The sequence below is a fragment of the Hyaena hyaena genome, unplaced genomic scaffold, assembly GCF_003009895.1.
Source record: "Hyaena hyaena isolate Hyena2069 unplaced genomic scaffold, ASM300989v1 scaffold_450, whole genome shotgun sequence".
NCBI lineage: Eukaryota > Metazoa > Chordata > Mammalia > Carnivora > Hyaenidae > Hyaena > Hyaena hyaena.
Genome location: NW_024081084.1, coordinates 1,062,961 through 1,086,783, shown reverse-complemented (window position 1 = coordinate 1,086,783; position 23,823 = coordinate 1,062,961). Strand labels below are relative to the sequence as shown.

Genomic DNA, 23,823 nt, shown 5'->3' with positions numbered 1-23,823 from the left:
CTGTTGCATCTAAGATGATGAACATCTGGACTTGGTCATTGGCAGTGAGAGTGGAAGCAATGAGTGGTTCTGTATGATGTCGAAATAAAATCACGAGCTGGAAAAATTGTGGCTGGTATGGAATTGATGGCAATAAACAAAATAAATACAAAAGTACAGTGCAGTTGGTGATAGAAACAAATGCAAGAAATTTCTTTGTGCTACCTTCTTTTTGCTCTCAATATGACTCATAGTTCTGCTTGCTCGTCATCTAGTTCCGCATGCGGTCATATTCCTGGCATATGGAATAACTCTTGTCTCACCCAAGACCTTGCTCACTGGGCTCCAGCTGTTTTCTCATCCACCCACACTGATCACTGAGATGTGGTGGATACAATTCCCTTGTCATAAAGGTTTAAAATGAGTCAGAATCTCTTGATTTGTGAATAAATAAAATATTTTTATTTCCCAGAAGCTCTGGTTCCCAAGAAGAATGGTTACCTCCTACATCCATTCCTAGTCTACCATTGCAGGCAAACTGGTTATATGACCCAGGTGCTATCTTGGCCTCTCAAGAACTTAATAAAGTGCTTTTGGGCTGCCATTTTAATTAGGTGAAGGAAGTGAGTTTCTGAGAATGTGGAGGACATTTCTGCACTCCTGATTCTGTGGCCCTTTCCAATAATGCTCTGTCATAGGCTATGGCCTGAGATAATGACACTTTTGTCAGACTTTAAGATTAGTCTAGACCAGCTCTGTGCAATGAAACTATAGTTTGACATACATAAATAATTTAAAGTTTGCCAATAGCTACATTTAAAAGCTTAGAAGAAACGGGTGTCATTAATTTTAATTATGTATATTAAATTATACATAATTTTATATGTTATAATATTACATTGACATATTATCAATATAAAATTGTTAATAAGATATTTCATATCTTTTCCTGTCAAATTTCCAATATTTGATGTATGTTTTATACTTTCAGCACATCTCAATTTGGACTTGCCACACTTTCTTTTTTTTAAATTTTTTTAATGTTTATTTGTTTTTGAGAGATAGAGACAGAGAGAGAGCATGAGTGGGGAAGGAGCCGAGAGAGATGGAGACAGAATGGAAAGCAGACACCAGGCTCTGAGATGTCAGCCCAGAGCCCGATGTGGGGCTTGAACTCACAAGCTGGGAGTTCATGACCTGAGTTGAAGTCAGACGCTTAGTCAGCTGTGCCACCCAGGCACCCCAAAGAAACCTTTATGCCCACCATGGTCGAACCCACAACCCTGAGGTTAAGAGTCTCATGCTCTACCGACTGAGTTAGCCGGGCTCCTAGGACTTGCCACATTTTCAAGTGGTCACTAGACACTTGTAGCTAGTAGTCACTGTGATAAATAGTACCATTCTAGACATTTTATTTTTTAAGATAGATATAGAGAAAATGCAGTTTAAACATGAATTTCCAATGTTCTTCTTGCAAGCTATTACATAACTTTAAATTCTCTTTCTGTGAATTCTCTGAAGTCTTCTTATCTCTAAAGTTGTGCATATCTTTATATCTGTTAAAACAATTACTTGTGGGAATACATAATAAACACCATGGCTATCTGCCCATGGCTATCTCTTCAGGGCTAAGGCACCCATCCCCCTGGGCCTGGGAATATGGCTGCTGACAGCTCATAGCTGCCTCCCTTTCTGGGTATCACCCTTGGGGAACTGCCTTCCCTAGGGTTATGTCTTCTTGGTGGTGGTCTGAAGCCAAATGACAGATTGATCAGGAAACATAAGCCTGTCCCCCTTTATTCCATTTGGGACAACTCTGAAGAGCCATCCCAACTCCTGAGGCCCCCATAACATAGAATGAGGCTTCCTTTGCAATCGTTCTGCAGGTCAGTGTTTCCGTCTGCTCCATCTTGCCTTCCTTTCTCTACAGGTGTTATCTCCTGAGAAAAACCTCTATCTACCCCCAACCACATCTATAAACCAAACTCTGCTTGCATCTCTCCATCTCAGAATCTGTTTCCAGGGAACTCAGTTTAAGAGAGAATATAAAGTAGCCTCACTTCTGCAAAGGCAAAATTATAGGCAGTGTTTGAAGTGAGAAGAGGGAAAAGCAGGAGCCAGGCTTTGGTTTATTTCTGTGTATTATAACCCTACTTCTCCATGAGTGAACGGGCCAGAGCTCTCTCCGACCCTCCCTCTCTTTCATGTCTGTTCACTCTCATTACGCTCCTTTATCTATATAACACCTCCCCCAGAAGCCAAAGTAAAAACCGAATGAAAGGTATGGCCAAAAATGGGATTAATCCTCATTGAGCTGAAGCATAAGAAGGGGAAATCCATTTTGTTGAAGAGAAAGATCTAGATTTTCCTTCATCTTAAAATTTGGGCTTGTCTGCCACATAAAAGTCTTTGACTCTCAAACATCTAAAATTATTCTCCTGGAGGATATTGGCTTTTACTATTTCTGCTTTACCTTTCCTCGGTGACTTCGTATCTCTGTCTCTCACCCCCATGCATGCATATTCATTCAGGTCAGTGACAATTCATTCTAACAGCATGGCTGATGGCTCTGTTCCAGATCTTACAAAGTTATAAAGAATTGATTATTGTTATATGTTATAACCCAGGAAGGTGAAAGAAGGAAGCAGAAAGTTATAGTATTATATATTATAACCTGTGGAAGTGGAAAAAGGAAGCCATTATTCCCATTATTTCCAATGCATCTTAAGTCCCATAAATTAGATGTGGTAGTCAGTTTTTAGACTTGAATTGAGAGTTAGGAGACTTTGATTCTCCATCTGATTTGGTCTCCTACTGAAGATTTTTGAGACTGGTTCAATAGCTGAAATATTCTGTTGTTCGTCACATTAACTGTGGCGAAATAATGATTAAAAGTGCTTTGTGTTCCAGAAAAAAACTTTTCTAGCTTGTACATTCAGGTTAGAAAATCGGATAAAACCTTACACAAGGAAGACAGTATTTCTGTTCTTCAGAAAGCTTGCTGACGCTTTGTTCTTGGTAAAATTCAGAAGGGTGGTAGAAAAGAATTGTAGAGCAGATGGGTATTTGCCTAATTCTGGAAAATATGTTTTTTCCTGAGTATTTTTATTGTGTCTATAACTAAGATACAACTGTGTTAGAAATACTGAAGCCAGGGGCGCCTGGGTGGCTTAGTTGGTTAAGCGTCCGACTTTCGCTTAGGTCATGATCTCACGGTTTGTGGGTTCGAGCCCCGCGTCGGGCTCTGTGCTGACTGCCAGCTCAGAGCCTGGAGCCTGTTTCAGAGTCTGTGACTCCCTCTCTCTCTGACCCTCCCCTACTCATGCTGTCTCTCTCCTAGAAATAAATTAAAAAAAAAAAAACATTAAAGAAATTTTTAAAAAAAAGAAATACTGAAGCCATGGAAGTTTCTGTGCTTCTGTTAAACAGTAGGTTTGACGCTGTGGTGATACTCAACGCACAACACCAAGAGGTCAATGACTAGGGGTTTTTCAAAGGAGAGACCTCACATGTAGTGAAGAACAAATTCTGTGATCACAGCGATAAGGAGATTCTGGTATAAATAATATTTCAGGCCCTGAAAACATATTTGAAGACATCTGATAATACACATTGACTATTTCTATTAGTTGAGTAGAAGCAAAATGAGAACAAACCCTCCAGCAGTCAAACATTACCCTTCCTGCATTCAACAAAGAGACTGTTGCTTTACCTTCCATTAGGAAACAGAAGTTCTCAGGTTCCTGGATGGTTCAGCTGGTTAAGTACCTGACTCTCAACTGTAGGGTTGTGAGTTCAAGCCCCATGCTTGGGTGTGGACCTGGCCTTAAAAAAAAAAAAAAAAAGAGGAGATGGAGGTTTCATGTGGAGGGAGAAAATGTTCTTTTTTCAAAAATTGTGTTAGTAGGGACAAGTTTACTAAAAAAATAAGAGCATGCCTCAGTATCACAGGAAAAGTTCCTTTAACTCTCAGTATTAGCAAGGGAGAAATTGTAGGTTTTATTTCGTGCCTCACTGTAGCCAGTTTTACGGCATCAAATGTAGGACAATAAATTAATGCCTGAGTAGATTGTGTGGCTTCACAGAATCTGCCCTGTTCTGCTCTTCGTGTCTCCTGCCCGCTGCTTCCTTCATCTTTCTTCACAATTCCCTCCGCTGTGATAGTTCACCAGTGTGAACGTCGACGAGGAGAGACCACAGGCACCCTTACAACTCCTTGACTACGTCAGCTTAGCTTTGCCATTCAAATGGATTATGTTGCCAAGCCATCCACCATGAACATGGCAAATCACTTGTCAAAAAATAGACCCATAATTCTCGCATGTGTGTGTGTGTGTGTGTGTGTGTGTGTGAAACTAAGAGTTACTGGAAAAATTGTCAGAGTGGAACACAACATTGATTAGATTACATATTCATTGAAATTTTGCTAATTAGAATGCCAAAGAGAAGTAGACATGGAATTATACTAATTTCCACTTTACTAATCCATAAAACAGATACTTCTCATAAAGTAATCTTTCTCCAGTTCTGGTAATCTCTCCTCTGTTCTCAGGAAAAAATGACTGAATAGCTGCTGTAAAGTCTCCTATTTCTAATTCTCCATGTTATAATGAACAAAACTGCAATTCAAATTGAAAGGCACACTTAAGCACTAGCACAAGGATTAAATGACCATTGTTAGATAACAATGGTTAATATCCGATTGTTTAACAATAATGAGCTTGACCTTTTACTGGTCACACCTGGAGGTGTTTGCCTTGAGCATTATCTAGCTTGGACCTAGAGTGAGCAGCAGGAGAACTCAAATCATCTGTATCATTCATTCATTCATTCATTCATTCAGATAGCAATATTTATTAAGCATCTATTTTTTATACTTCTTTATTTTTATGAGAGTGCAGCATGAGAAGGGCAGAGAGAGGGAAACAGAGGCTCTGAAACAGGCTCTGTGCGTCAGGCTGATAGCAGCGAGCCCAAAGTGGGGCTCAAAGTCAAAAACCATGAGATCAGACCTGAGCCAAAGTCGGATTCTCAACAAACTGAACCATCAGAAGCCCCTATTAAACACTTATTTCATGTGAAACATCGCTCCTATATTCTTAAGATAAATTAGTGAAACAAACCAAAATGGAGCTATGTGTGGGGGAAAGAGAAATAAACAATAGAATTAATACATACATACATACATGTTACAGTATATTTGGAAGTAGCAAAATATATGAGAAAAAAAGGCTAGTAAACCAAAAAACTGAACTGATTGAAGTGCATCAATTAAAAAATGTGTATATCTATATACAGATATATAGATATACAGAGAGAGAGAGAGAGAGAGAGAGAGAATCTTAAGCAGGGCTCTATGCTCAGCACAGAGCCCAGCTTGGAGCAATGCAGGGCTCAATGCCAGGACTGTCTGGGATCATGACCTGAGGTGAAATCAAGAGTTGGATGCTCAATGAATTGATTCAGCTTCACTGAGAAGATAAGATTGGAGTGAAGATTTGACCGCATGTTTGGAATGTCTTCTTTCTTCATTCATGTCTTATTTTGCTACCATTATCTTTCCTGATGCCATCTTCTAGGGACATAAAAAATTAATTTATGGGTAGGCTTAAGACTACATAGACCTCAGATCAAGGCCAGTGATTTTTTTTTTTCATGATAACATAGGATTTATCTCCTGAAAACCTAAGAGACCTGGTCTTACTCATGATAGCAGTAAGTAGGTTCCTATATGAAATGACAAGAAATGTGCTATCCAAAGTTCTGTCTCCTCTCTCAGTTCTTTTACTATTTTAAAATCTACTCCTTAAAGAAATTACATAACTTTCCCGTCAGTCAGCCAAGCTGCCTAAATTCACCATCATTAAGATATTCATTATATTAAAGTATAGCATTATCAGCAATTCTTTTTTAAAATTCTCATGTGCAATGGGAGTAGGATTCAAGAGAAATATGCACATTCATGAGGGGAAAATCTGTGTATGTGGCATGGTCTGGCAAGCCTGTAGGCAGAGTCCCAGGATTCTACTGGTAGACCAGGGGCCAGACTGGGAGCACAGGGTGAGTAGCGAGAGTACCGATGGAGACAAGACAAAGATTGTAAGGTCTTTTATTTTTGTTTTTATTTATTTTTAGTAATTTCTGCACCCAATGTGGGGCTCACACTTACAACCCCGAGATCAAGAGTCTCACGCTCTTCTGACTGAGCCAGCCAGGTGCCCCAAGGATTGTAAGCTCTTAGACTTGGTCTCATACGCTTTGCATTATAAGCACACAGCAATATTTTTTACTCCCACAAATAAATATAACCTCATACAATTTTATTGACCAAATTGGCCCTTTGATCTGATTTTATTTTCTCACTGGGATAGCACTTTGTGACCTTTGATGGAATAATAACCTAAGGGTGGGGGATACTGGGGTGCAGTTTGCTGCTTCAGGAAGAAGGAGTGTTTTATCACTAATGATGTTTAGAATTACTGGACACAGTGATAATAAAACAGCAGTATTTTTGTGGCTTTTATTCTTGCTTGTAATATGTTATAGATAACACTCCCCTTTTGTTTTCTGTCTCCAGGGAAGACTGCACCCACCCCACTCCACCATGCCTCAGCCAAACACTCTGAGGCATGTATTTCCAGAGTTTCTATTACGTATGTGCCTACATAAACTTTTCCTGCCTCCCCTTCACAAAAATGGGATTGTACTGTACATACTAAACAATAGATCGTGGATGCTTTCCGTGTCAACAAATTTAGACCTACATCATTCGTTTTTGTATGTTGCATATGGCTTTGTCTAATTCCCTCTGGATAGGCTTTTAGATAATTTTCAGTTTCTTGATATAGTAAGCTGAGTTTCTTGTATTTTCAACTTTGTATGCTTATCTGATGTCCTCCTTAAAATATATCCCCAGAGGTAGAATCACCATCCTGAAGGAGAGGCATAATTTTGATATTTACTGCACCCTAGAAAGTTGGTAGTACTTTCCTCCACCATCAGCTGATCATGAGAGGGTTTGCCACCATTTTTAAATCTCTGCTAATCCAATGAATGAAAAATATGCCACGTTTTTTGCATTTCTTTGATGTCTAGCAACATTTAACATTACTTTAGAAAAGTTTTTTACATTTTTATAACTTGTAGATGTGCCTAGATAAATGGTCTATTTTTTCCTTTTACCTATTTTTTTTCTATTGTGCCATGGAGCAAATGTTCCAAAAGAAAGGGAAAAGATACTGAGCACAGATGTCACCTACCATATCAGACTACATATATCCATCATATGAACTTGTGGATTTATTTTTTAAATGTATGAAATTAGATGAAAAATCACATGGCTCTATATTTCTAATAACGTAAATGTTCCTGAATACAATGTGTCCTCAAAACTATTTAGAGGTGACATGGCAAAACCTGTTTTTGTAGTTCAAGTTTTTTTCTTCTCAAATGTTTATTTTAATTCCAGTTAGTTAATATATAGTGCAATATTGATTTCAGGAGTAGAAGTCAGAGATTCATGCCTTACATACAACACCCAGTGCTCATCATAACAAGCGCCTTCCTTAATACCCATCACTCACCTAGCCCATCCCCACCCACCCCCCTCTATCAACCCTCAGTTTGTTCTCTATCTCTAAGAGTCTTTTGTGGTTTGTTCCTTCTCTCCTGTATTTCTTTTATTCCCCCTCCCATATATTCATCTGTTTTGTTTCTTAAACTCCACATATGAATGAAATTACGTGGTATTTCTTTCTCTGACTGACATTTTGCTTAGCATGGTACACTCTAGCTCCAACCATGTCTTTGCAAATGGCAAGATTTCAGTCTTTTTGATGGATGAATAATATGTACACACACACACACACACACACACACACACACACACACCATATAAATACCACATCTTTTTTCTTTAGATTATAGACATTTGGGCTCTTGCCACAGCTTGGCTATTGTTGAAAAAGCTCCTATAAATATTGGGGTGTATGTAGCCCTTCAAATCTGTATTTTTGTTCCATGTGGGTAAATGCCCAATAGTGCAGTTGTTGGGTCTTAGGGTAGTTCTATTTTTTAATTTTTTGAGGAACCTCCATACTATTTTCCAGAGTGGCTGCACCAGTTTGCATTCCCACCAGCAGTGCAAAAGGGTTCCCCTTTCTCTGCATCCTCACCAACATCTGTTGTTTCCTGTGTTGTTAATTTTAGCCATTCTGACAGATGTAAGGTTCTATCTCATCTTGGTTTTGATGTGTATTTCCCAGATAATGAGTGATACTGAGCATCTTTTCATGTGCCTGGTAGCCATCTGTATGTCTTCCTTGGAAAAACATGTATTCATGTCTTCTGCCCACTTCATAACTGGATTATTTGTTTTTTGGGTTTTGAATTTGATAAACTTTTTATAGATTTTGGATACTAACCCTTTATCAAATATGTCATTTGCAAATATCTTTTCCCATTCCATCAGTAACACAATGACACTAAATTCTTTCAACAATCAATCTGAATGTAAATGGACTAAATGCTTCAATCAAAAGACCTGGGGATCAGAATGGATAAAAATTACAAGATGTAGCTATATGCTGCCTACAAAGACTCATTTTAGATCTAAAGACACTTGCAGTTTGAAAGTGAGGGAATGGAGAACTATCCATTATGGTGCTAATGGAAATCAAAAGAAAGCTGGAGTAGCCATACTTATATGAGACAAACTAGATTGTAAAACAAAGGCTTTAATAGATGAAGAAGGGTATTATATCATAATTAAAGGGTATGTCCATAAAGAAGTTCTAACAATTATAAATATTTATACCCCCAACTTACAAGTATCCAAATATATAAATCAATTACTAACAAACATAAAGAAACTGATTGATAATAATATAATGATAGTAGGGGACTTTACCACACGACTTGCAGTAATGGACAGATTAAGCAGAAAATCAACAAAGGGGCATCTGGGTGGTTCAGGTGATTGAGTGACCAACTCCAGACTTCAAGTCAGGTTATGGTCCAGGGTCATATGATAGAGCCCTGCATCAGGCTCTGCACTAAGCACGGAGACTTTAGATTCTGTCTCTCCCTCTGCCCCTCTCCCTAACTCATGCTCTTTCTCTCTCTGTCTCTCTCTCTCCTTCTCAAATTAATAGAAGAAAAAAGAAAAAAATCAACAAAGAAACAATAGCTTTGAATGACACATTGGACCAGATGGACTAAACAGATATATCCAGAACATTTTATCCTAAAGCAACAGAATTCTTTTCAAGTGCACATGGAGCATTCTCCACTTCTTATTCTGGTCATCCTAGATGAGATCTCTCAACTACCTGCTTTGTGAGAAGAAGGCATAAGTTTTCCTGCCCTTCTGTCTCTGTTTCTTCACCCTCTTCTACTTTCCAACTTCTTTTCTATGTAAATATAATTTTATTCAGATACAAATAATAAATAATTTTTATGGATAATTTCTGACCGCCAAAAAAGCTTTCATGCTTTGTCCACAATGAATTATAAAACTTTATTGTTTTTTAATTTTTTTAACTTTTTTTATGTTTATTTATTTTTGAGACAGAGAGAAACAGAGCATAAGTTGGGAAGGGGCAGAGAGAGAAGGAGACATAGAATCTGAAGCAGAATCCAGGTTCTGAGCTGTCAGCCCAGAGCCCGAGACAGGGCTCAAACCCACGAACCGTGAGATCATGCCCTGAGCCAAAGTTGGATGCTTAACCGACTGAGCCATCCAGGCGCCTTGGATTATAAAACCTTAAAACTGATAAACACTAAATTACTGTGAATATGTAGGTGTTGCTTTTGAGCTAAGTAGTTTGGGAGGATTACATTTTATCCCCTGTGGGTCCAATAATACCTTTTACACTGATCAGTAGAGAATGTTCTTAAGATTCTACTTATACATTCCATCAACTATCTCCATCTGTTATGTGACTATTGGGACTCTTGTTTATAAGAGGCTTGCAAAACAGCTCCAACTTAGAAAAAAATTAGTTACTCAAAAGAATAGATCTGACTTAAGAAACGGCAAGAGATGGGCTCACACACTGTTAGCGTCTGGTTTCCAAAGACCAGATTCTCCATTTCTTGATTCAGCTTTGTTTTGCTCTGAATGGTGACTGTAGTACTTCACTCCCTCATTTTGCTGAAACATATCCTCAAGTTTCTTCCCAAGATAGTATATTTGGGGTGTAAAGTTTCTGAGTTCCCATTCATCAGAAAATATATTTATTTTATCTTCATGTTTGACGTGTTTCCTGCTTAAGTAGATGATAGCTTGACAAACATTTTCTTTCAGAACTCAGAAAACCATACCCTGTCATTTTGCAGCATCTAGGCAGATACTGTTTGTTGGCAGCGTAACTCTTGCTTCTTTTGTAGAAGACTTATTTTTCTCTCTGGAAAAGATAAGAATTTTCTCTTTGAGGGGCAATTGAGTGGCTCAGTAGATTAGGCATCTGACTTTGGCTCAGGTCATAATCTCGCGGTTCATGAGTTCGAGCCCCATGTTGACAGCTTGCTGTCATGTTGACATGTTGACTCCATGCTGACAGCTCAGAGCCTGGAGCCTGCTTTGGATTCTGTGTCTCCCTCTCTCTCTCTGTCCCTCCTCTCCCCCCACCCCCAAAATAACTAAACATCGAAAAAGAGAATTTTCTCTTTGAATATTCTGGACTTTCACAATGATGTGTCTAGGTGTGAGTCTTTTCTCATGTTTTATGCTGGGCATTTTGTAGGTTCTAAAGACACACATTGGGAAATTCTCTTGTATACATTTTGTATAACTCCTCTTTCTCTGCTTTCTTTGACCTTTCTTTCTCAAACTCGTACTAAGTGTATGTTGTACTGGTTGAAATTATATTCTATTTCTCTTATCTTCTCCATCATTTTATTCATCTTTATATTTCTGTTCTGAGAGATTTCCTCACTTTTATTTCCTAAAACCTGTAGTGAATATTTTGTTAAGTTTATTTATTTATCCATTTTGAGAGAGAGAGAGAGAGAGAGAATCCCAATCAGGCTCTGGACCATCAGCACAGAGCCCAGTGCAGGCCTTCAACTCATGAACCATGAGATCATGACCTGAGCCAAAACCAAGAGTCTGATGCTTAACTGCCTGAACCACCCTGGCACCCCTATAATGATTTTTTTTAACTTGGCAATTATATTTTCAATATGTAAGGGTTTGTTTGAGCATTACTTTTTCATAAACTGGTGTCTGAATTGTAGCAATATCCATCTGAATCTCACTGAGGATGCTAATTCAAGCTTTTTAATTTTTTTATTTGTTTTTCATTTTAACTTTATTGAGGTATAAATGACAAGTAAAATTGTAAGATATTTAAACTGTACATCATGGTGATTTGATATTCATGTACATTGTGGAAGGAGTCCTTCTATCTAGTTAATTAATGCATCCATCACCTCATTTCTCTTTTAGTGTGTGTTTGAGAACATTTAAATTCTACTCCTAGCAAATTTCAATTGATCCTCAGACCTTATTTAGCATGTAGCTGAAAGTTTGTACTCTTTACCAGCCTCTCCCTATGTCTCCGCAGCAACCGCTTTTCTGTTCTGTTTCTAGGAGTTTGACTCTTTTTCCTCTTATTTTTTCCTTTGAGCCTTTACATACAAGTGATACTGTGCAGTATTTGTTTTTCTCTTCCTAGCTTATTTCACTTAGCATAATGCCCTAAAAGTGCATCCATATTTTTGCAAATGGCAGCGTTCCTTCTTTTTTATTGTTGAATTATACTCCCCTGTACATATATACCACAATGGCTTAACCATTAGTCCCTTGATGAACACTTAGGTTGTTTCCATATCTTAGCTATTGTAAATAATGCTGCAATGTACTGGGAGTGCAGATATCTCTTCAGTATATGTAGATACTGCATATGTAGCCAGAAGTGTGATTTCTGAATACAAGCTGTTTTTTAATGGTTCTCTTCTGCTCTCAGAATTATATCTATGGTCACTTTTTTTCTACTTTCCTTGACTGTCTTTTTTTCCTATTTATTTTTCTTAGTGTGTTTACTTTTTCTTGTATGCTTTAGGGTTTTGATTCTTCTTTTTTTAAAAAAAGATATTATTCTTGTCTACTGATTCTTTTTTTTATATAACAGATGTAAGAACAAGGTAAGAGTGGAGAAACCCTACTATTCAGGCAGGGCTTGTTTACAGAAAAGAGGTCAGGAAGCCAATAAGCTGGAGGACTGGATCTACTCTGTTGCACTAACTCCCAGTTAGTGCCTTTAGTACCCTCCATTAGTAGTTTAATATCTCTTAAAATTAAATCTCCTGTTGGGTCTCCTATTGGCTCAGTTGTTTAAGTGTCTGACTTCAGCTCAGGTCATGATCTCACAGTTTGTGAGTTCGAACCCAGGGTTGGGCTCTGTGCTGACAGCTCAGAGCCCAGAGCCTGCTTCAGATTCTGTGTCTCCCTCTCTCTCCACCCATCCCCCACTCACACTTTGTCTCTCTGTCTCTCAAAAACAAATAAACATTAAAACAAATAAACCTATTTTTTGCCAGGACTAAATGCTCAGCTTCAGAATTGTTCTACATCTGGAGGTGAAGAGTCTATCTATCGATGTTCAAATTGTACCCTTTGTTGTAGCCCCATTTCTCTCTCCAACCTGAAGGGTAAATGCTATCTTAATTTTTGAACTATTTCCTGGAAGTTCCTTTCTAGGCGTGTCCAAGCAGTTGCTATTTCTTTTCTGTTTCATCCACTGATGATACTGTCTCCGTTCCCTCCATTATAGCATGTCTTATCCTTTCTTCCCTTTATAATCAGTCTAATGGAGTTTCAAAAGCAAAGAAATTAATGCATATGTTCAGCCTACCATCTTGAATTGGAAATTTCTTCAACTCTTTTCTAAAGTGTTTAGAATGTGACTTGGGATATTTCTCTCCTCTCCTCAAGTATTACCATAATTTGAGGTAAATTAAGCTCTCAGATAGATATGCCAAATGACACCATACTTTTTTTTTGCCAACTACTTCTCCAGTTATTTCTCTCCTTTCCTCGACCTTAGCCACCCACCTCTGTATCCACACAAGAATATAGGTCCTTGTCAGCACCTTGAACTGAATTCTTAAATGGAAACATTCTGCTTTCTGGTAACAACTTTTATTTTGCTTCCCACCCTATCACTCCATACCTGCTTTTGGCCTCATCAGTGTATGTGGCTTAGCGGCCCATTTAATTTCTTCCCTCTGTTTCGCCTCCTCCTAGATCCAGCCTTGATTACACATCCCATCACTGTACCTATATATACTCTTCTGTCAGAATCTTAAACATGAACCCATCAAATTGTGTTATGGGTTCATGTCCCATCTCTACTGCCCACATAGAGCACATGGTCATAAACTGTGTGACTTTGGAGAAGTTGCCTAAATTTTCTGTGCACCCATGTTCTCTTCTTTAAAATGAGGGAAATGATAGTACTGATGTTCTGAGGATGAGAGATAACTCTCTGAAAGTTCATGGCATAAGTATTGCCCTAATTATCATATTTAGAACCTCTGACATCTAATTATAACATCTATTAAGGTAGTAGTTACCAATTATAAACTGGGAGGCATATTGCCTCATACTCTCCCATATATAACAATTGTGGTTTTAGGAAATAGGCCAGATCCAAAAAGTGATTTAAACTCTGGCATTTCTCATTGATGCTATTATGCCGATGTTTTCAAATCTACAGTTATGATAGTTACTATGAGCTTGGAAGATCTCAGGAATCTTTTAGCTTGGATTTCAAGATATCTTTGATGATGGGATTCTGATGAATCCCTTAATTTTAGCAGGTCCCTGAAGGAAGACCTTTCAGTGTCAGGCAATAATTATTGCTTTGATTACTAGATCCCCATTGTAACAAAACTCTAACCAAATTTATATCTTGGACACTATCGCTGTAGAGTGAGACTATGGCTTTTTAAGACATGCATAACAGTGTCCTCTAAAGATGTAAGGATTGTGCACATTTTAATGATGATGATTCTACTATCATACTCTTAATATATTTCTGAATAAAAATCAGTGAGATGTCAATTAAATTAAAAATATATTTATCACTACTGAATCCACTTCAGGGGTATTTTAAAAAGCTATGTAATATGTTGACACTGGGTCCTGTTGGAATCTTGGGTAAGTTAACTAATTTATCTGGGCTCCATTTCCTAGTCAGTAAAATGAGTTTTGATTATGAGTTAAATACAATTATGTATTAAAGCTCTTTCCATATACCACTGAACTAGAAATACTTATTGAATCTAAGGAATCAGATGGGTAGCATGGCCTTCTTAAGAGAAAATTTTTATTTTATAAAAATCAAGGCTTATGTTGGCCCCACCCTTGCCCTCATATCCCTTATTTATCATTTGCCCTTAAATGATCTGTCTTCGATTTTGGTTAATGAATGTATCTTTCTTTTTCTTCCTACCCCGAAATAAAATGACAGCATCTCTATTTATGCCTTTGGCATGGTCTTACTGCCATTCACAGTCTACAAGTGTATCATGGGATGTGTTTTCTAGGAAAACATCTACATCAGAATCATTTTTGGGAGATGCACAGTGGCTACTGCTAAACAGGTCAATAAATCTGTCTTAGTAAGCTAAAGGTTTACGTTACAGTCAACTTTCCCAGTGGGCTTATCAGAAGGTAGTTGTATTCCAAATTAAGCCTCAGAAGGCCCATCTTTGGGAAAAGCTCATTTGAGCCTCTATTATTCTAATTCTTGCTCTAAGTTTTTTTATCAGCCAAAGTCATACTTTCCATTTTTGTCACATTTGAGTGGATCCAGAGTCACTTTCTGAAAGAAGAAACAGTCTTGACAAAAACTAGACTAACTTTAAGGATGACAAACATGGTGTGTGGACTTTCTGACTCTCCTCCTGGGTCTATGTGGAAGTCAACAGCCCATTCGGGATCTCTTTACTACGAAGCACAAACCCAGCCTGAGGCTCATTCTCAGCAAGAGCTCCAGAAAGGAAAAAGAAACAAATATTTAATAACTTGCCTGTCTTGTTTGTACTAGAAAGTTAACTCCCTGAGGACAAAGACCGTGGCTTATTCATACATGTCTTCCCGACAAATATGCTGACTGGATGTTAACTCACTGCATAAAATAAGATTTGTAGTCAGTTTCACTAATATTTAAAAAACTGTTAGCATAGGTGTTTTCACATTCACTCTGAAAGAAGAAAAAGCCCATAACGATGTTATAATACTAAAAGGATCCAAATTTTGTGAAAGCATCTGGATGAAAGCAAGAACACTTACACAGTATCTCAAAGGGATGGACATGCGCAGTTCTGTTAAAGCAATATGTCCCTAACCCATGGATAGAATCACATGGGAAAAACTCTTGACATCTTTACTTCTTTAGTTGGGCTCATTTTTCTAAAAACAGTTTAAGCCAGTAGGAATCTTCCGGAAGTTGCAGTTTGAATCACCAACTTTCCAAGGAAAAAATAAACAAAACTAAATAAACATCTCAGCCTCATAATTCCCACTCACTAACAGTTTCAACTTAAATTTGTTCCTCTCAAAGCACCCCGATTTCTCCATAGAACCTAGCAAATGGGTCTCTTGTGGATGCCTACCCCTGACTATAACCTTAAGTGGTACTCAGACTAGACAGATGTCAGTGCATTTTTAATTGCTAAAGCGAATAGTTTCCATTTTAATTACACCCTAATCATTTATGACAGTCAGTCTTCAGAATGTAAAGTCTTGGAAATAACACACTAAAAAGTACTTGTGGACTCTGGGACTTTGGCAGGCTGGAACAGAACTTCTGAGAACATGTTGTGTGAATTTTCCAAAGGAGGCAATCACAGAGGACCCACACGGGAGCTGTTCATTTGGAACCTAGCTGGTGACTTTTATCTCAGATTTGAGGATCTCACAATCAAAGGACATGCTTGCAACTATAGAGCATAACCTGGATATTACTCTGAATCCTTGCTTCTGTTGGTAAAGGGCTCGCCCCATCAACTGCAAAAAAGGGCGGCTCGTCTAGAATCCGGGTGGCTACATCTCTCTGCCAGTAAGTGCTTAATGACTCATTTTCCTCAACAGAATTTTCATAAGACTGGAATTCAGGGAGGGATGTCTGGAGAATGTCTGAAAGGAAGTTCACAAGCCACTGTCCTGCTGTTTGCTGGAGAAAGCTTCCCATGGTAGCCAGGCCAGTTGACTAAAGCAAACAGCAACAGATTTCAGTATTGTTTCCTCATTACCTTTCATGAACAACCCATGAAATGTCACCATGAAGTTCGTTTGAGACAGGTTGAGAACATTATAAATTTCCAGAGAAGAAAATCATTAGTGGGGGTGGGAAAAAAGACACAGTAGGTTAACAACTGTGCTTACGTGGAACCATAGAATCTATCCGAATGGACTGCACTGAGCCAGCCAGAATACTCCAAGCAACTGTTGTATGTATGCATTTTTTAAAAATTCAGTCAACCATCTTTCTGATCTATTTGACCAGTTGCTTTGAAATTACATGGATTCCGCCAAAATGAAATTGTACTTAGGACTTACTTCTATTTTCAAATGCTTTTTTATTTGTTTTAGAGGCTTTATAATTACTAAATGGTCTTCTCTCTCAGAATATATTCTGAGATGGAAGCAAAAATATCACTTTTGCAAAGCCATTTCCATTCTTCCAAAGGTCTGCTTGTAAATTATTCTTACTGATCTTTCCATCTTTCTGGCCTGTGCATACACACCTAACCCATACTAAATTTCACCAGATGGCATTTTATTTCTTTAAAGTAAAGCAGTCGTGGGTTTAGACAGTTGAATTTTTAAACTTCTGTATTTACTGAAAGTGCATATGGTGCTATATGGACAAAGAAATTGTGCTGAAAGAAAAACATTTCTGTCCGCAAGTACCTCATAATCTCCCAGAGGAAGAAAAATGTGCAGTTATGTGGTGTTTGTCTCACAAAATCTTATGTGGCTTTAATTTTCTTTCACTGCTAAAAAAAAAAATAGATACATGTATACTGTGTGTACCTGGAAGTTATACTATTTTAAGTTCTTTTGGTTGCAAATTAAAAGGTTATACTTGCCAAAGTGATCCGTGAGTGATTTCTAGAAGAAAATGAAACATAAATCCAAACTTGTTAAAAAAAAAAAAAAAAGAGCAACTAAAACCTCTGTATGTCAACGTAAGCAGATGTTGGTGTAGAATTTACAAGTATGAGAAGGCTATAAAACCTCCCTTGAGCCACTCACAGTTCATTTCAAGGCCAAGAACGCCCCCAAAATCTGTTTCTAATTTTACAGAAATCTTTTGAAATTTGGCACGGTATTCAAAAGTCCGTGGAAAGAAAAAAAAACCTTGTTTTAGCTTCAGCTTCCAACTCTGAAGACAGACTTGCTGCTTTTCAACGGTTTTCACAGATCTGGTGACCCACGCTGTGAAGTCAGCTAACTTTCAGAAACATCTGGAAAAATGAAGGTAAGTATATGCAGCCTCAGGTATTGCTAAAGAATGAGGACCGGCTGGGTTCAGTTCGATCAGAGTTTTCTGTTGTTTAGACGGTAAGGATTTATACATAAGTATGCACTTCCTGGAGTGGGTTGGGAAAGGGGAGATTGTTCTGAATATATTGTAGAAACATTTGTCCTGGCTGAGCTGGACAAATTCCAGCAATTATAGCCAGATCAGTGGAAAACAATCAAAAGCTTTGTGGGGAGTGAGAACTAGGATTTAGGTGTAAGCAAAATCTTGCCATTTCTACTACTTAGCAGAAACTGTGTATCTGTCAATTTTCTTTATTTTATGTAGATATGGTTAAAAATTGTATTTGGAATTGCCACCTCTGCCGTGCTTGCTTTGCTGGTGATGTGCATTGTCTTACGTCCTTCAAGAGGTAAGAATTTTCTCTGGTTTGCTTTCTCTCTGCCAAAGATAGCTCAGAGAGTGCACTAATGCATGGTCGCAAGCGATTGAACATTTCCTAAGTGCTTATTTCCCAAAGTAAGTCTGTTATTTCTAAGAAGACATGTAAGCTCACAGGGATGTTGTTGAGTAACCAGAAATACTGAGGAATTTAAGGCACGAGTAGGAAGGGATTTCCAGTATTACTTCAGCAATAGCAAAACCTAAACACTATTCCGTATCACCCCCCCACACACACACCCGCCAACAATATATGCTAAGTTACAAGTTTGGACAGGCCTTTAGAGAAAATATTTTTAACTAACATTGCTTTTCATTATTGGATTGGCTTATGGAAAGTAAAGTAAGAACGGAAAAGTCAAAACAGAGCCTATGGTGTTTTGTATTATGAATCGTTCTAAAAATTTAGGGAGGCAGTGGAAAATAGATGTCCCAAGAATAGCTGTATAGAAAAGGTGAAATTGTTGCTCTGGATACAGTGGCAATGAGAAATCAGGTTAGAAGCCTATCATCCGGGGGAGCATTATGTTTAGTGATAAACTGATCCTTTTAAAAGATTAACAGTGATCTCAATTTGCTGTAAGTTGGAAGATACTGTGAACTGATATCGGGGCTAGTATGAATTTAAATTAAATTTAAATTAAAACTCTGTCTACACATAATCCAGCGATATTAGGGGAATAGGTTTTTATGAAACAATTGCTGAAGAGAAGCTCAAATTCTAAAACGGGAAAAAATCGCAGCAATAGCAGGTCTTAAGCCTGAGGATCTCAGGAAGGGAGAAAAGTGTGTACTAATAAATATTAAAAGCTTGTGATAGCTAAGGTGGGAAGTACTTTTGGTTACAGATTAACTGACAATAGATGAAGACCCATGGTAAGCCTTTAGCTAAAAAAAAATCTGTAGCTTTAAAAAAACCCAAAATACAGAAAAATATTTTGAAGAATTCAAAATGCTACTGGAATTTTCACAGAATTACAAAATGAAGAAGACAATCAACAAGATGAAAGCAGTGTTCTTAGGTCTTCGGTGTTAATCTCTAGTCCTTATCCCTGCTATCTGTTGGCACTTGATCATTCTTAGGCTGCTGAGATGTGTGTGTGTATCCATATTTCTCATATGTTTTTTCAAATTAAAATTGTTTTCAGAGCAGTGTCTCTCCTAAAAAGGTTTCGGGCCATATTTCCCTCATACTATTAATTGTCAGGTGGTGGGTAGGGTCCAAGTGACCAGGTGAATGCTAATCCATTCAAAATTAACTCCTTATTTTGGAAGAAACTCACCAGTACTTGAAATCAACACTTTGCTCCCTCAAAATTTAGTGTTCTGAGAACAAAAGTGTGTGAATATTATTGTGAGCTTGCCGCCATGTCACAGGCAAGATTGGATTGCATTGGCACTTTGCAGTTTAAGTGATAATTTTTAATAACAAACGTACTATAGTGACACACTTATAAAAAGTATACAACACATAGACATCTGTGTAGTTGTATATGCTCTCAATCATTACCTTCTTCCCAAGGTTAGACATGTATGTTATACACATAAATATATGTTATAAACGACACATATATTTGAACTCCTATCACTTAAGACATAGTTTTCTATTTCGAACAAGATTAGTATCGGAGCAAAGTAATTTCTTGAAAGTGAAATAATCAAATTAAACCTCAGATGAAATTCTATTACACATTCAGCAACAGAAAAAATCACAAAAAAGCCGAGAACTGTATCATTTACATCCATGATACCATCTCTTTCTATTCGAAGTTGGCTGAAGAACTTCTCAGAATTGCCACCTCAGTCACTTGTACATGGGGTGACTCGTTGCCTTGCTTTTCTGAGCAGGACCAGGTATGAAGTCTTCCTTCCCTCAAGTCAGTGTATAGGCAGCCCTGATGCTAAGCACATCCTTCTGACCTCCCTCCTGTCTTCTCACCTCACTCCTTAATCATCCCAGATCCAGAACTTCTCTCCCACGTCTGCCCAGTGCCTCGTGAGAATAGCATCTAAGGTAATAAGGCAGGAGTGGAAGAGAAGGAGGGACAGCAAATCCAATGCCAAGTAAGCTTCCAGTTAGCCTTCTCACACTTCCTCAGAAATCCCATTACCTCACATCGGCCTCAGGTGCCCTCGTATTCTTAGCCCAGGATTTCTGTGCCAGTATAAGAACAGTCTTCTTTTGAGAAACTTAAACACCCACTTAAGAAACGTTGGCTCGCTTATTTATTCATTACTGACTTGAGTCCCACCACTGACCTGCCCATCATTTTGCCAGTGGCTGGGGAAACAAAGATGCAGTGGTTTAGATTTCTTTCTGAAATGCAAGGTAAAATTTCACTGTGGATGCATAGCCATCAACACCAGAGGGGATTTCTGCCAATCCCCACCAGACCTCGGTGCAAGAAGGAGAGAGATGGGCTTTTCTACACAGGGAGGAGGTTCCAGGGACACCAACCTCAGTTCTAAAAGAGCTGTGGAGTAATTAGTCAGGATTTTAAGAACAAATAGAAAGTGTAGTAGTGAAATGAAAAAGATCCATTCAGATCACTCACATAATAATAAAAACAAGGGATAACATTTTTGGAACTTTCAAAATTTCCCATTTTTACTTTCACCAAATAGGAAACCCATATGGGTTTCTATCCCTTAGTCAAAGGCTATCCCTCTTGGCCTCAGCTGACTCTCCTTCCAGCGATGCCCTTCCCCCTTGGCCTCAGCTGACCCCCCTCCCTCCCCTTCTTCTCTCTTCTTCCCAAGCATTGCTCCACTTCTGTGAAGATGTAACAAGGCCAGGAATGGAAACTAACCACCACACCTTCTCCCCGTTTTTGCCAACTCCAAAGAGAAATGCACAGACCTTGTTACAAGAGATTTCAGGAGATAAACACAAACCCACAGAAAACTAGAATTGGAAAGCGATAGAGGTTCCAGAATCCCAAAAGTAAATTCTATATGGCCTTGCCTCATGATTTTCAATCTCTGAATTCTTGTGCTTGAATTGTGAAAATCGTGTGTGAAAGGAAAGGTGGGCATGAACTGTCCCTCCCCTAAAACTTCTAATGAGTGTAGAGTTCCCCACATGATAAGGAGCAAATGGTCCATAAATATTAGCTATTATTTTTTGTCTATGATTTTAATGTAGTATAGCTACTAAAATAGTGACAGCTAGAATTTTATTGTGTTCTTCATCCTAATATGCACGTAACACAAAGATAGCAAGTAGACCATTGATGTATTCCAATTTCAACAGTGTTCCCAGTACTGAGAGTAGGGAGTCTACCCCTGGGTACCATCCCTGTTCTTATCCCTCACCTCCTTGAATGAAACACAAATATTTTCCAGAAATTTTTGGGTGAAATGCACTCATCTAGGACACTAGTAGCATTGACACAAAAGCAAAAAGAAAAAAAGGAAGAAGATAAAAGAAATTGGAATGAGGGTGGAGAATAAAACGGAACAAAGAAGAGGAGAGGGGAATGCAGTGTGGAGAAATTGGAAGTTCTCCTGGGCAGCTCCTCCAGGATCCCTCAGAGAAAGGAGAACCACTGGAAGTCCAGCCTGAGATATCCCTGAAATCCTCTGTCTATCTTTAAAAATTTTGTCCTTTTTTTGTTTTTTGGGTTTGCAGTGTTTTCTACAAATTTGTATATGTCTCCAATTTTTGAAAATCGGAAGAATTCACATCAAAATCTTAGATTTTATACTCCACTTTAAATATTAGATCTGGCAACATTGGGCCCACGGTAATCGTCAGTTGAAAAGTAGGTGCTATCTTTAGATGGGCGGTGCATTCTCCGGTCTGCCACAGACTCTACAACATCTTATTTTATTGTGCCCAGGACACCATATTCATTTCAATATCTTCCTGACTTCTGAAAACAGTTGGATTTCTAACCCTTGGACTGATTGAGGCATATGATTCCTCCTAGGATTAAAAGTAACACTCCACAAGGAGCCTGGGTGGCTCAGTTGGTTAAGCATCAGACTCTTGGTTTTGGCTCAGGTATTTATCTCATGGTTCGTGAGTTCAAGCCCCACATCGGGCTTTGAGCTAACAACGCAGAGCCTGCTTGGGATTCTTTTCCTCCCCCCCTGCTCACTCTCCGTCTCTCTCTCAAAATAAATAAATAAACCTAAATTTAAAAAACCAATCTACTAAATATGAAAAACCTGCGGTTAGCAGCCTACAGTTATCCAATATCCACAATGTCCAGTCCACTGTGGCTCCCTGACGTGTTGGTCATTTGTCCAGCAATTATTTGTTAAACACCTTCCAAATACTCACTACTAGTCTAAGGCATGAATGACAAGAAATCCATGCTTAAAAAAGAGCAGTCTGATAATAAGCAAATAAATATACACAATAGTTCAATTTCTTAAAAGTGTTCGCTAGAACAATTAGACTGAAGGCTGTATCAACATCTAGGGCTACCATAACAAAATACCACAGATTGGGTGGCTTCAACAACAGAACTTTTGTCACAGTTCTGGTGGCTGTAAGTGCAGGATCAAGGTGCAGACAGGTTTGGTTTCTTTGGAAGCTTTCCTTTGCTTATAGTTGGCTGCCTTCTGGCTGTGTCCTCACATGGCATTTCCTGTATGCACACACGGTCCTGGTGTCTCTTCTTCTTCTTATAAGGACACCAGTTAAAAATTTTTTTTAATGTTTTTTTATTTATTTCTAGGAGAGAGAGAGAGAGAGAGAGAGCGTGAGCAGGGGAGGGTCAGAGAGAGAGGGAGTCACAGACTGAAACAGGCTCCAGGCTCTGAGCTGGCAGTCAGCACAGAGCCCGACGCGGGGCTCGAACCCACGAACCGCGAGATCATGACCTAAGCGAAAGTCGGACGCTTAACCGACTAAGCCACCCAGGCGCCCCTAAGGACACCAGTTATATTGGACTAGGGCTCCACCATTATGATTTTATATAACTTTGATTACATACCTCTTTTAGGGCGCTGTCTCCAAATACAGTCACATAAAGGGTTAGAGCTTCAGTCTTTGAATTTTGGGGGACACAATTCAGTCTGTAATGAATTGTGTCATCAATGAGCCTCCTCTGAGACGATATTTGAGCTGCGATCTTATGGACCTGTTTGGGGGTTGGGGGGTGGTTACAATCCTCAAGGCAGGCATAAATCCTCAATGCAGAGGGAAATGCAGGCGCAAAGTCCCTGAAGCATGAAAGTGTTTAAGAAATTCAAGGAACCAAAAAGAGAATGATAGCTGTGAGGTCAAGTTGTGTAAACAAGATAGCACAGGAAGATATGTATATACATATATGTTTACAATTATACACTGACCTATGTCAAATTTATAATATTTGCTTATTTAACTAGGTAAAGCCTAATATAATTCATTTCAGAAGATATCTGAAGCCATAGACAATTTAGAAAGAACAGAAATCAATATTTTATGAAAGGAAATATAATTTAGGATGTCTACATTTTAGGCAAAAATCCACAGTTGGTATTATTACTATTACTACTACTATAACCTCTGTCATCACTGTTTGTAAAATCAGATACATGTGAGACAAAACCATCTTCAAAGGAGATGTGAATGTGTTTTTAGGGCTTGAAATTTTCCCAGTATCAACATTCAGAACTGTGAAACAGACTCCCTCAAACATCTAAGAGTTTTAAGCTTATTTTCACTGTTCTTTTGGAGGAAATATGGGCAAGTCTGAAGGGTTGAGGTAAAGGTTCATAAAGTTCATGGACATAAAAGAGCTTTTGAGTTGAGTGTAAATAAATCAACTTTGCAGATTATATTTCTGTAATTTGCACTTGGAGTTTTAAATCACAGAAGATGAATCTTGGCAAACTTTCAATGAGTTTTGCCAAATTCTAAATAATATAGAAAATAATCCGTATTTGGATGAGTCCCATCATGCAGAGTTTA

The 23,823-nt window shown here is 38.3% G+C and overlaps 1 protein-coding gene across 1 annotated transcript in view; it reads left to right on the top strand.

Annotated features, from left to right (window-relative positions):
• Positions 1-17,286: 17,286 nt before the first annotated feature.
• LOC120246106 (fibroblast activation protein alpha) overlaps positions 17,287-23,823 on the top strand; it is a 73,365-nt gene continuing 66,828 nt past the window's right edge. Inside the window, exons 1-2 of the mRNA XM_039253433.1 lie at positions 17,287-17,474; positions 17,805-17,889. Coding sequence (XP_039109364.1) covers positions 17,469-17,474; positions 17,805-17,889 — 91 coding nt within the window. The 5' untranslated portion in view covers positions 17,287-17,468. The remainder of the gene's footprint in view (positions 17,475-17,804; positions 17,890-23,823) is intronic.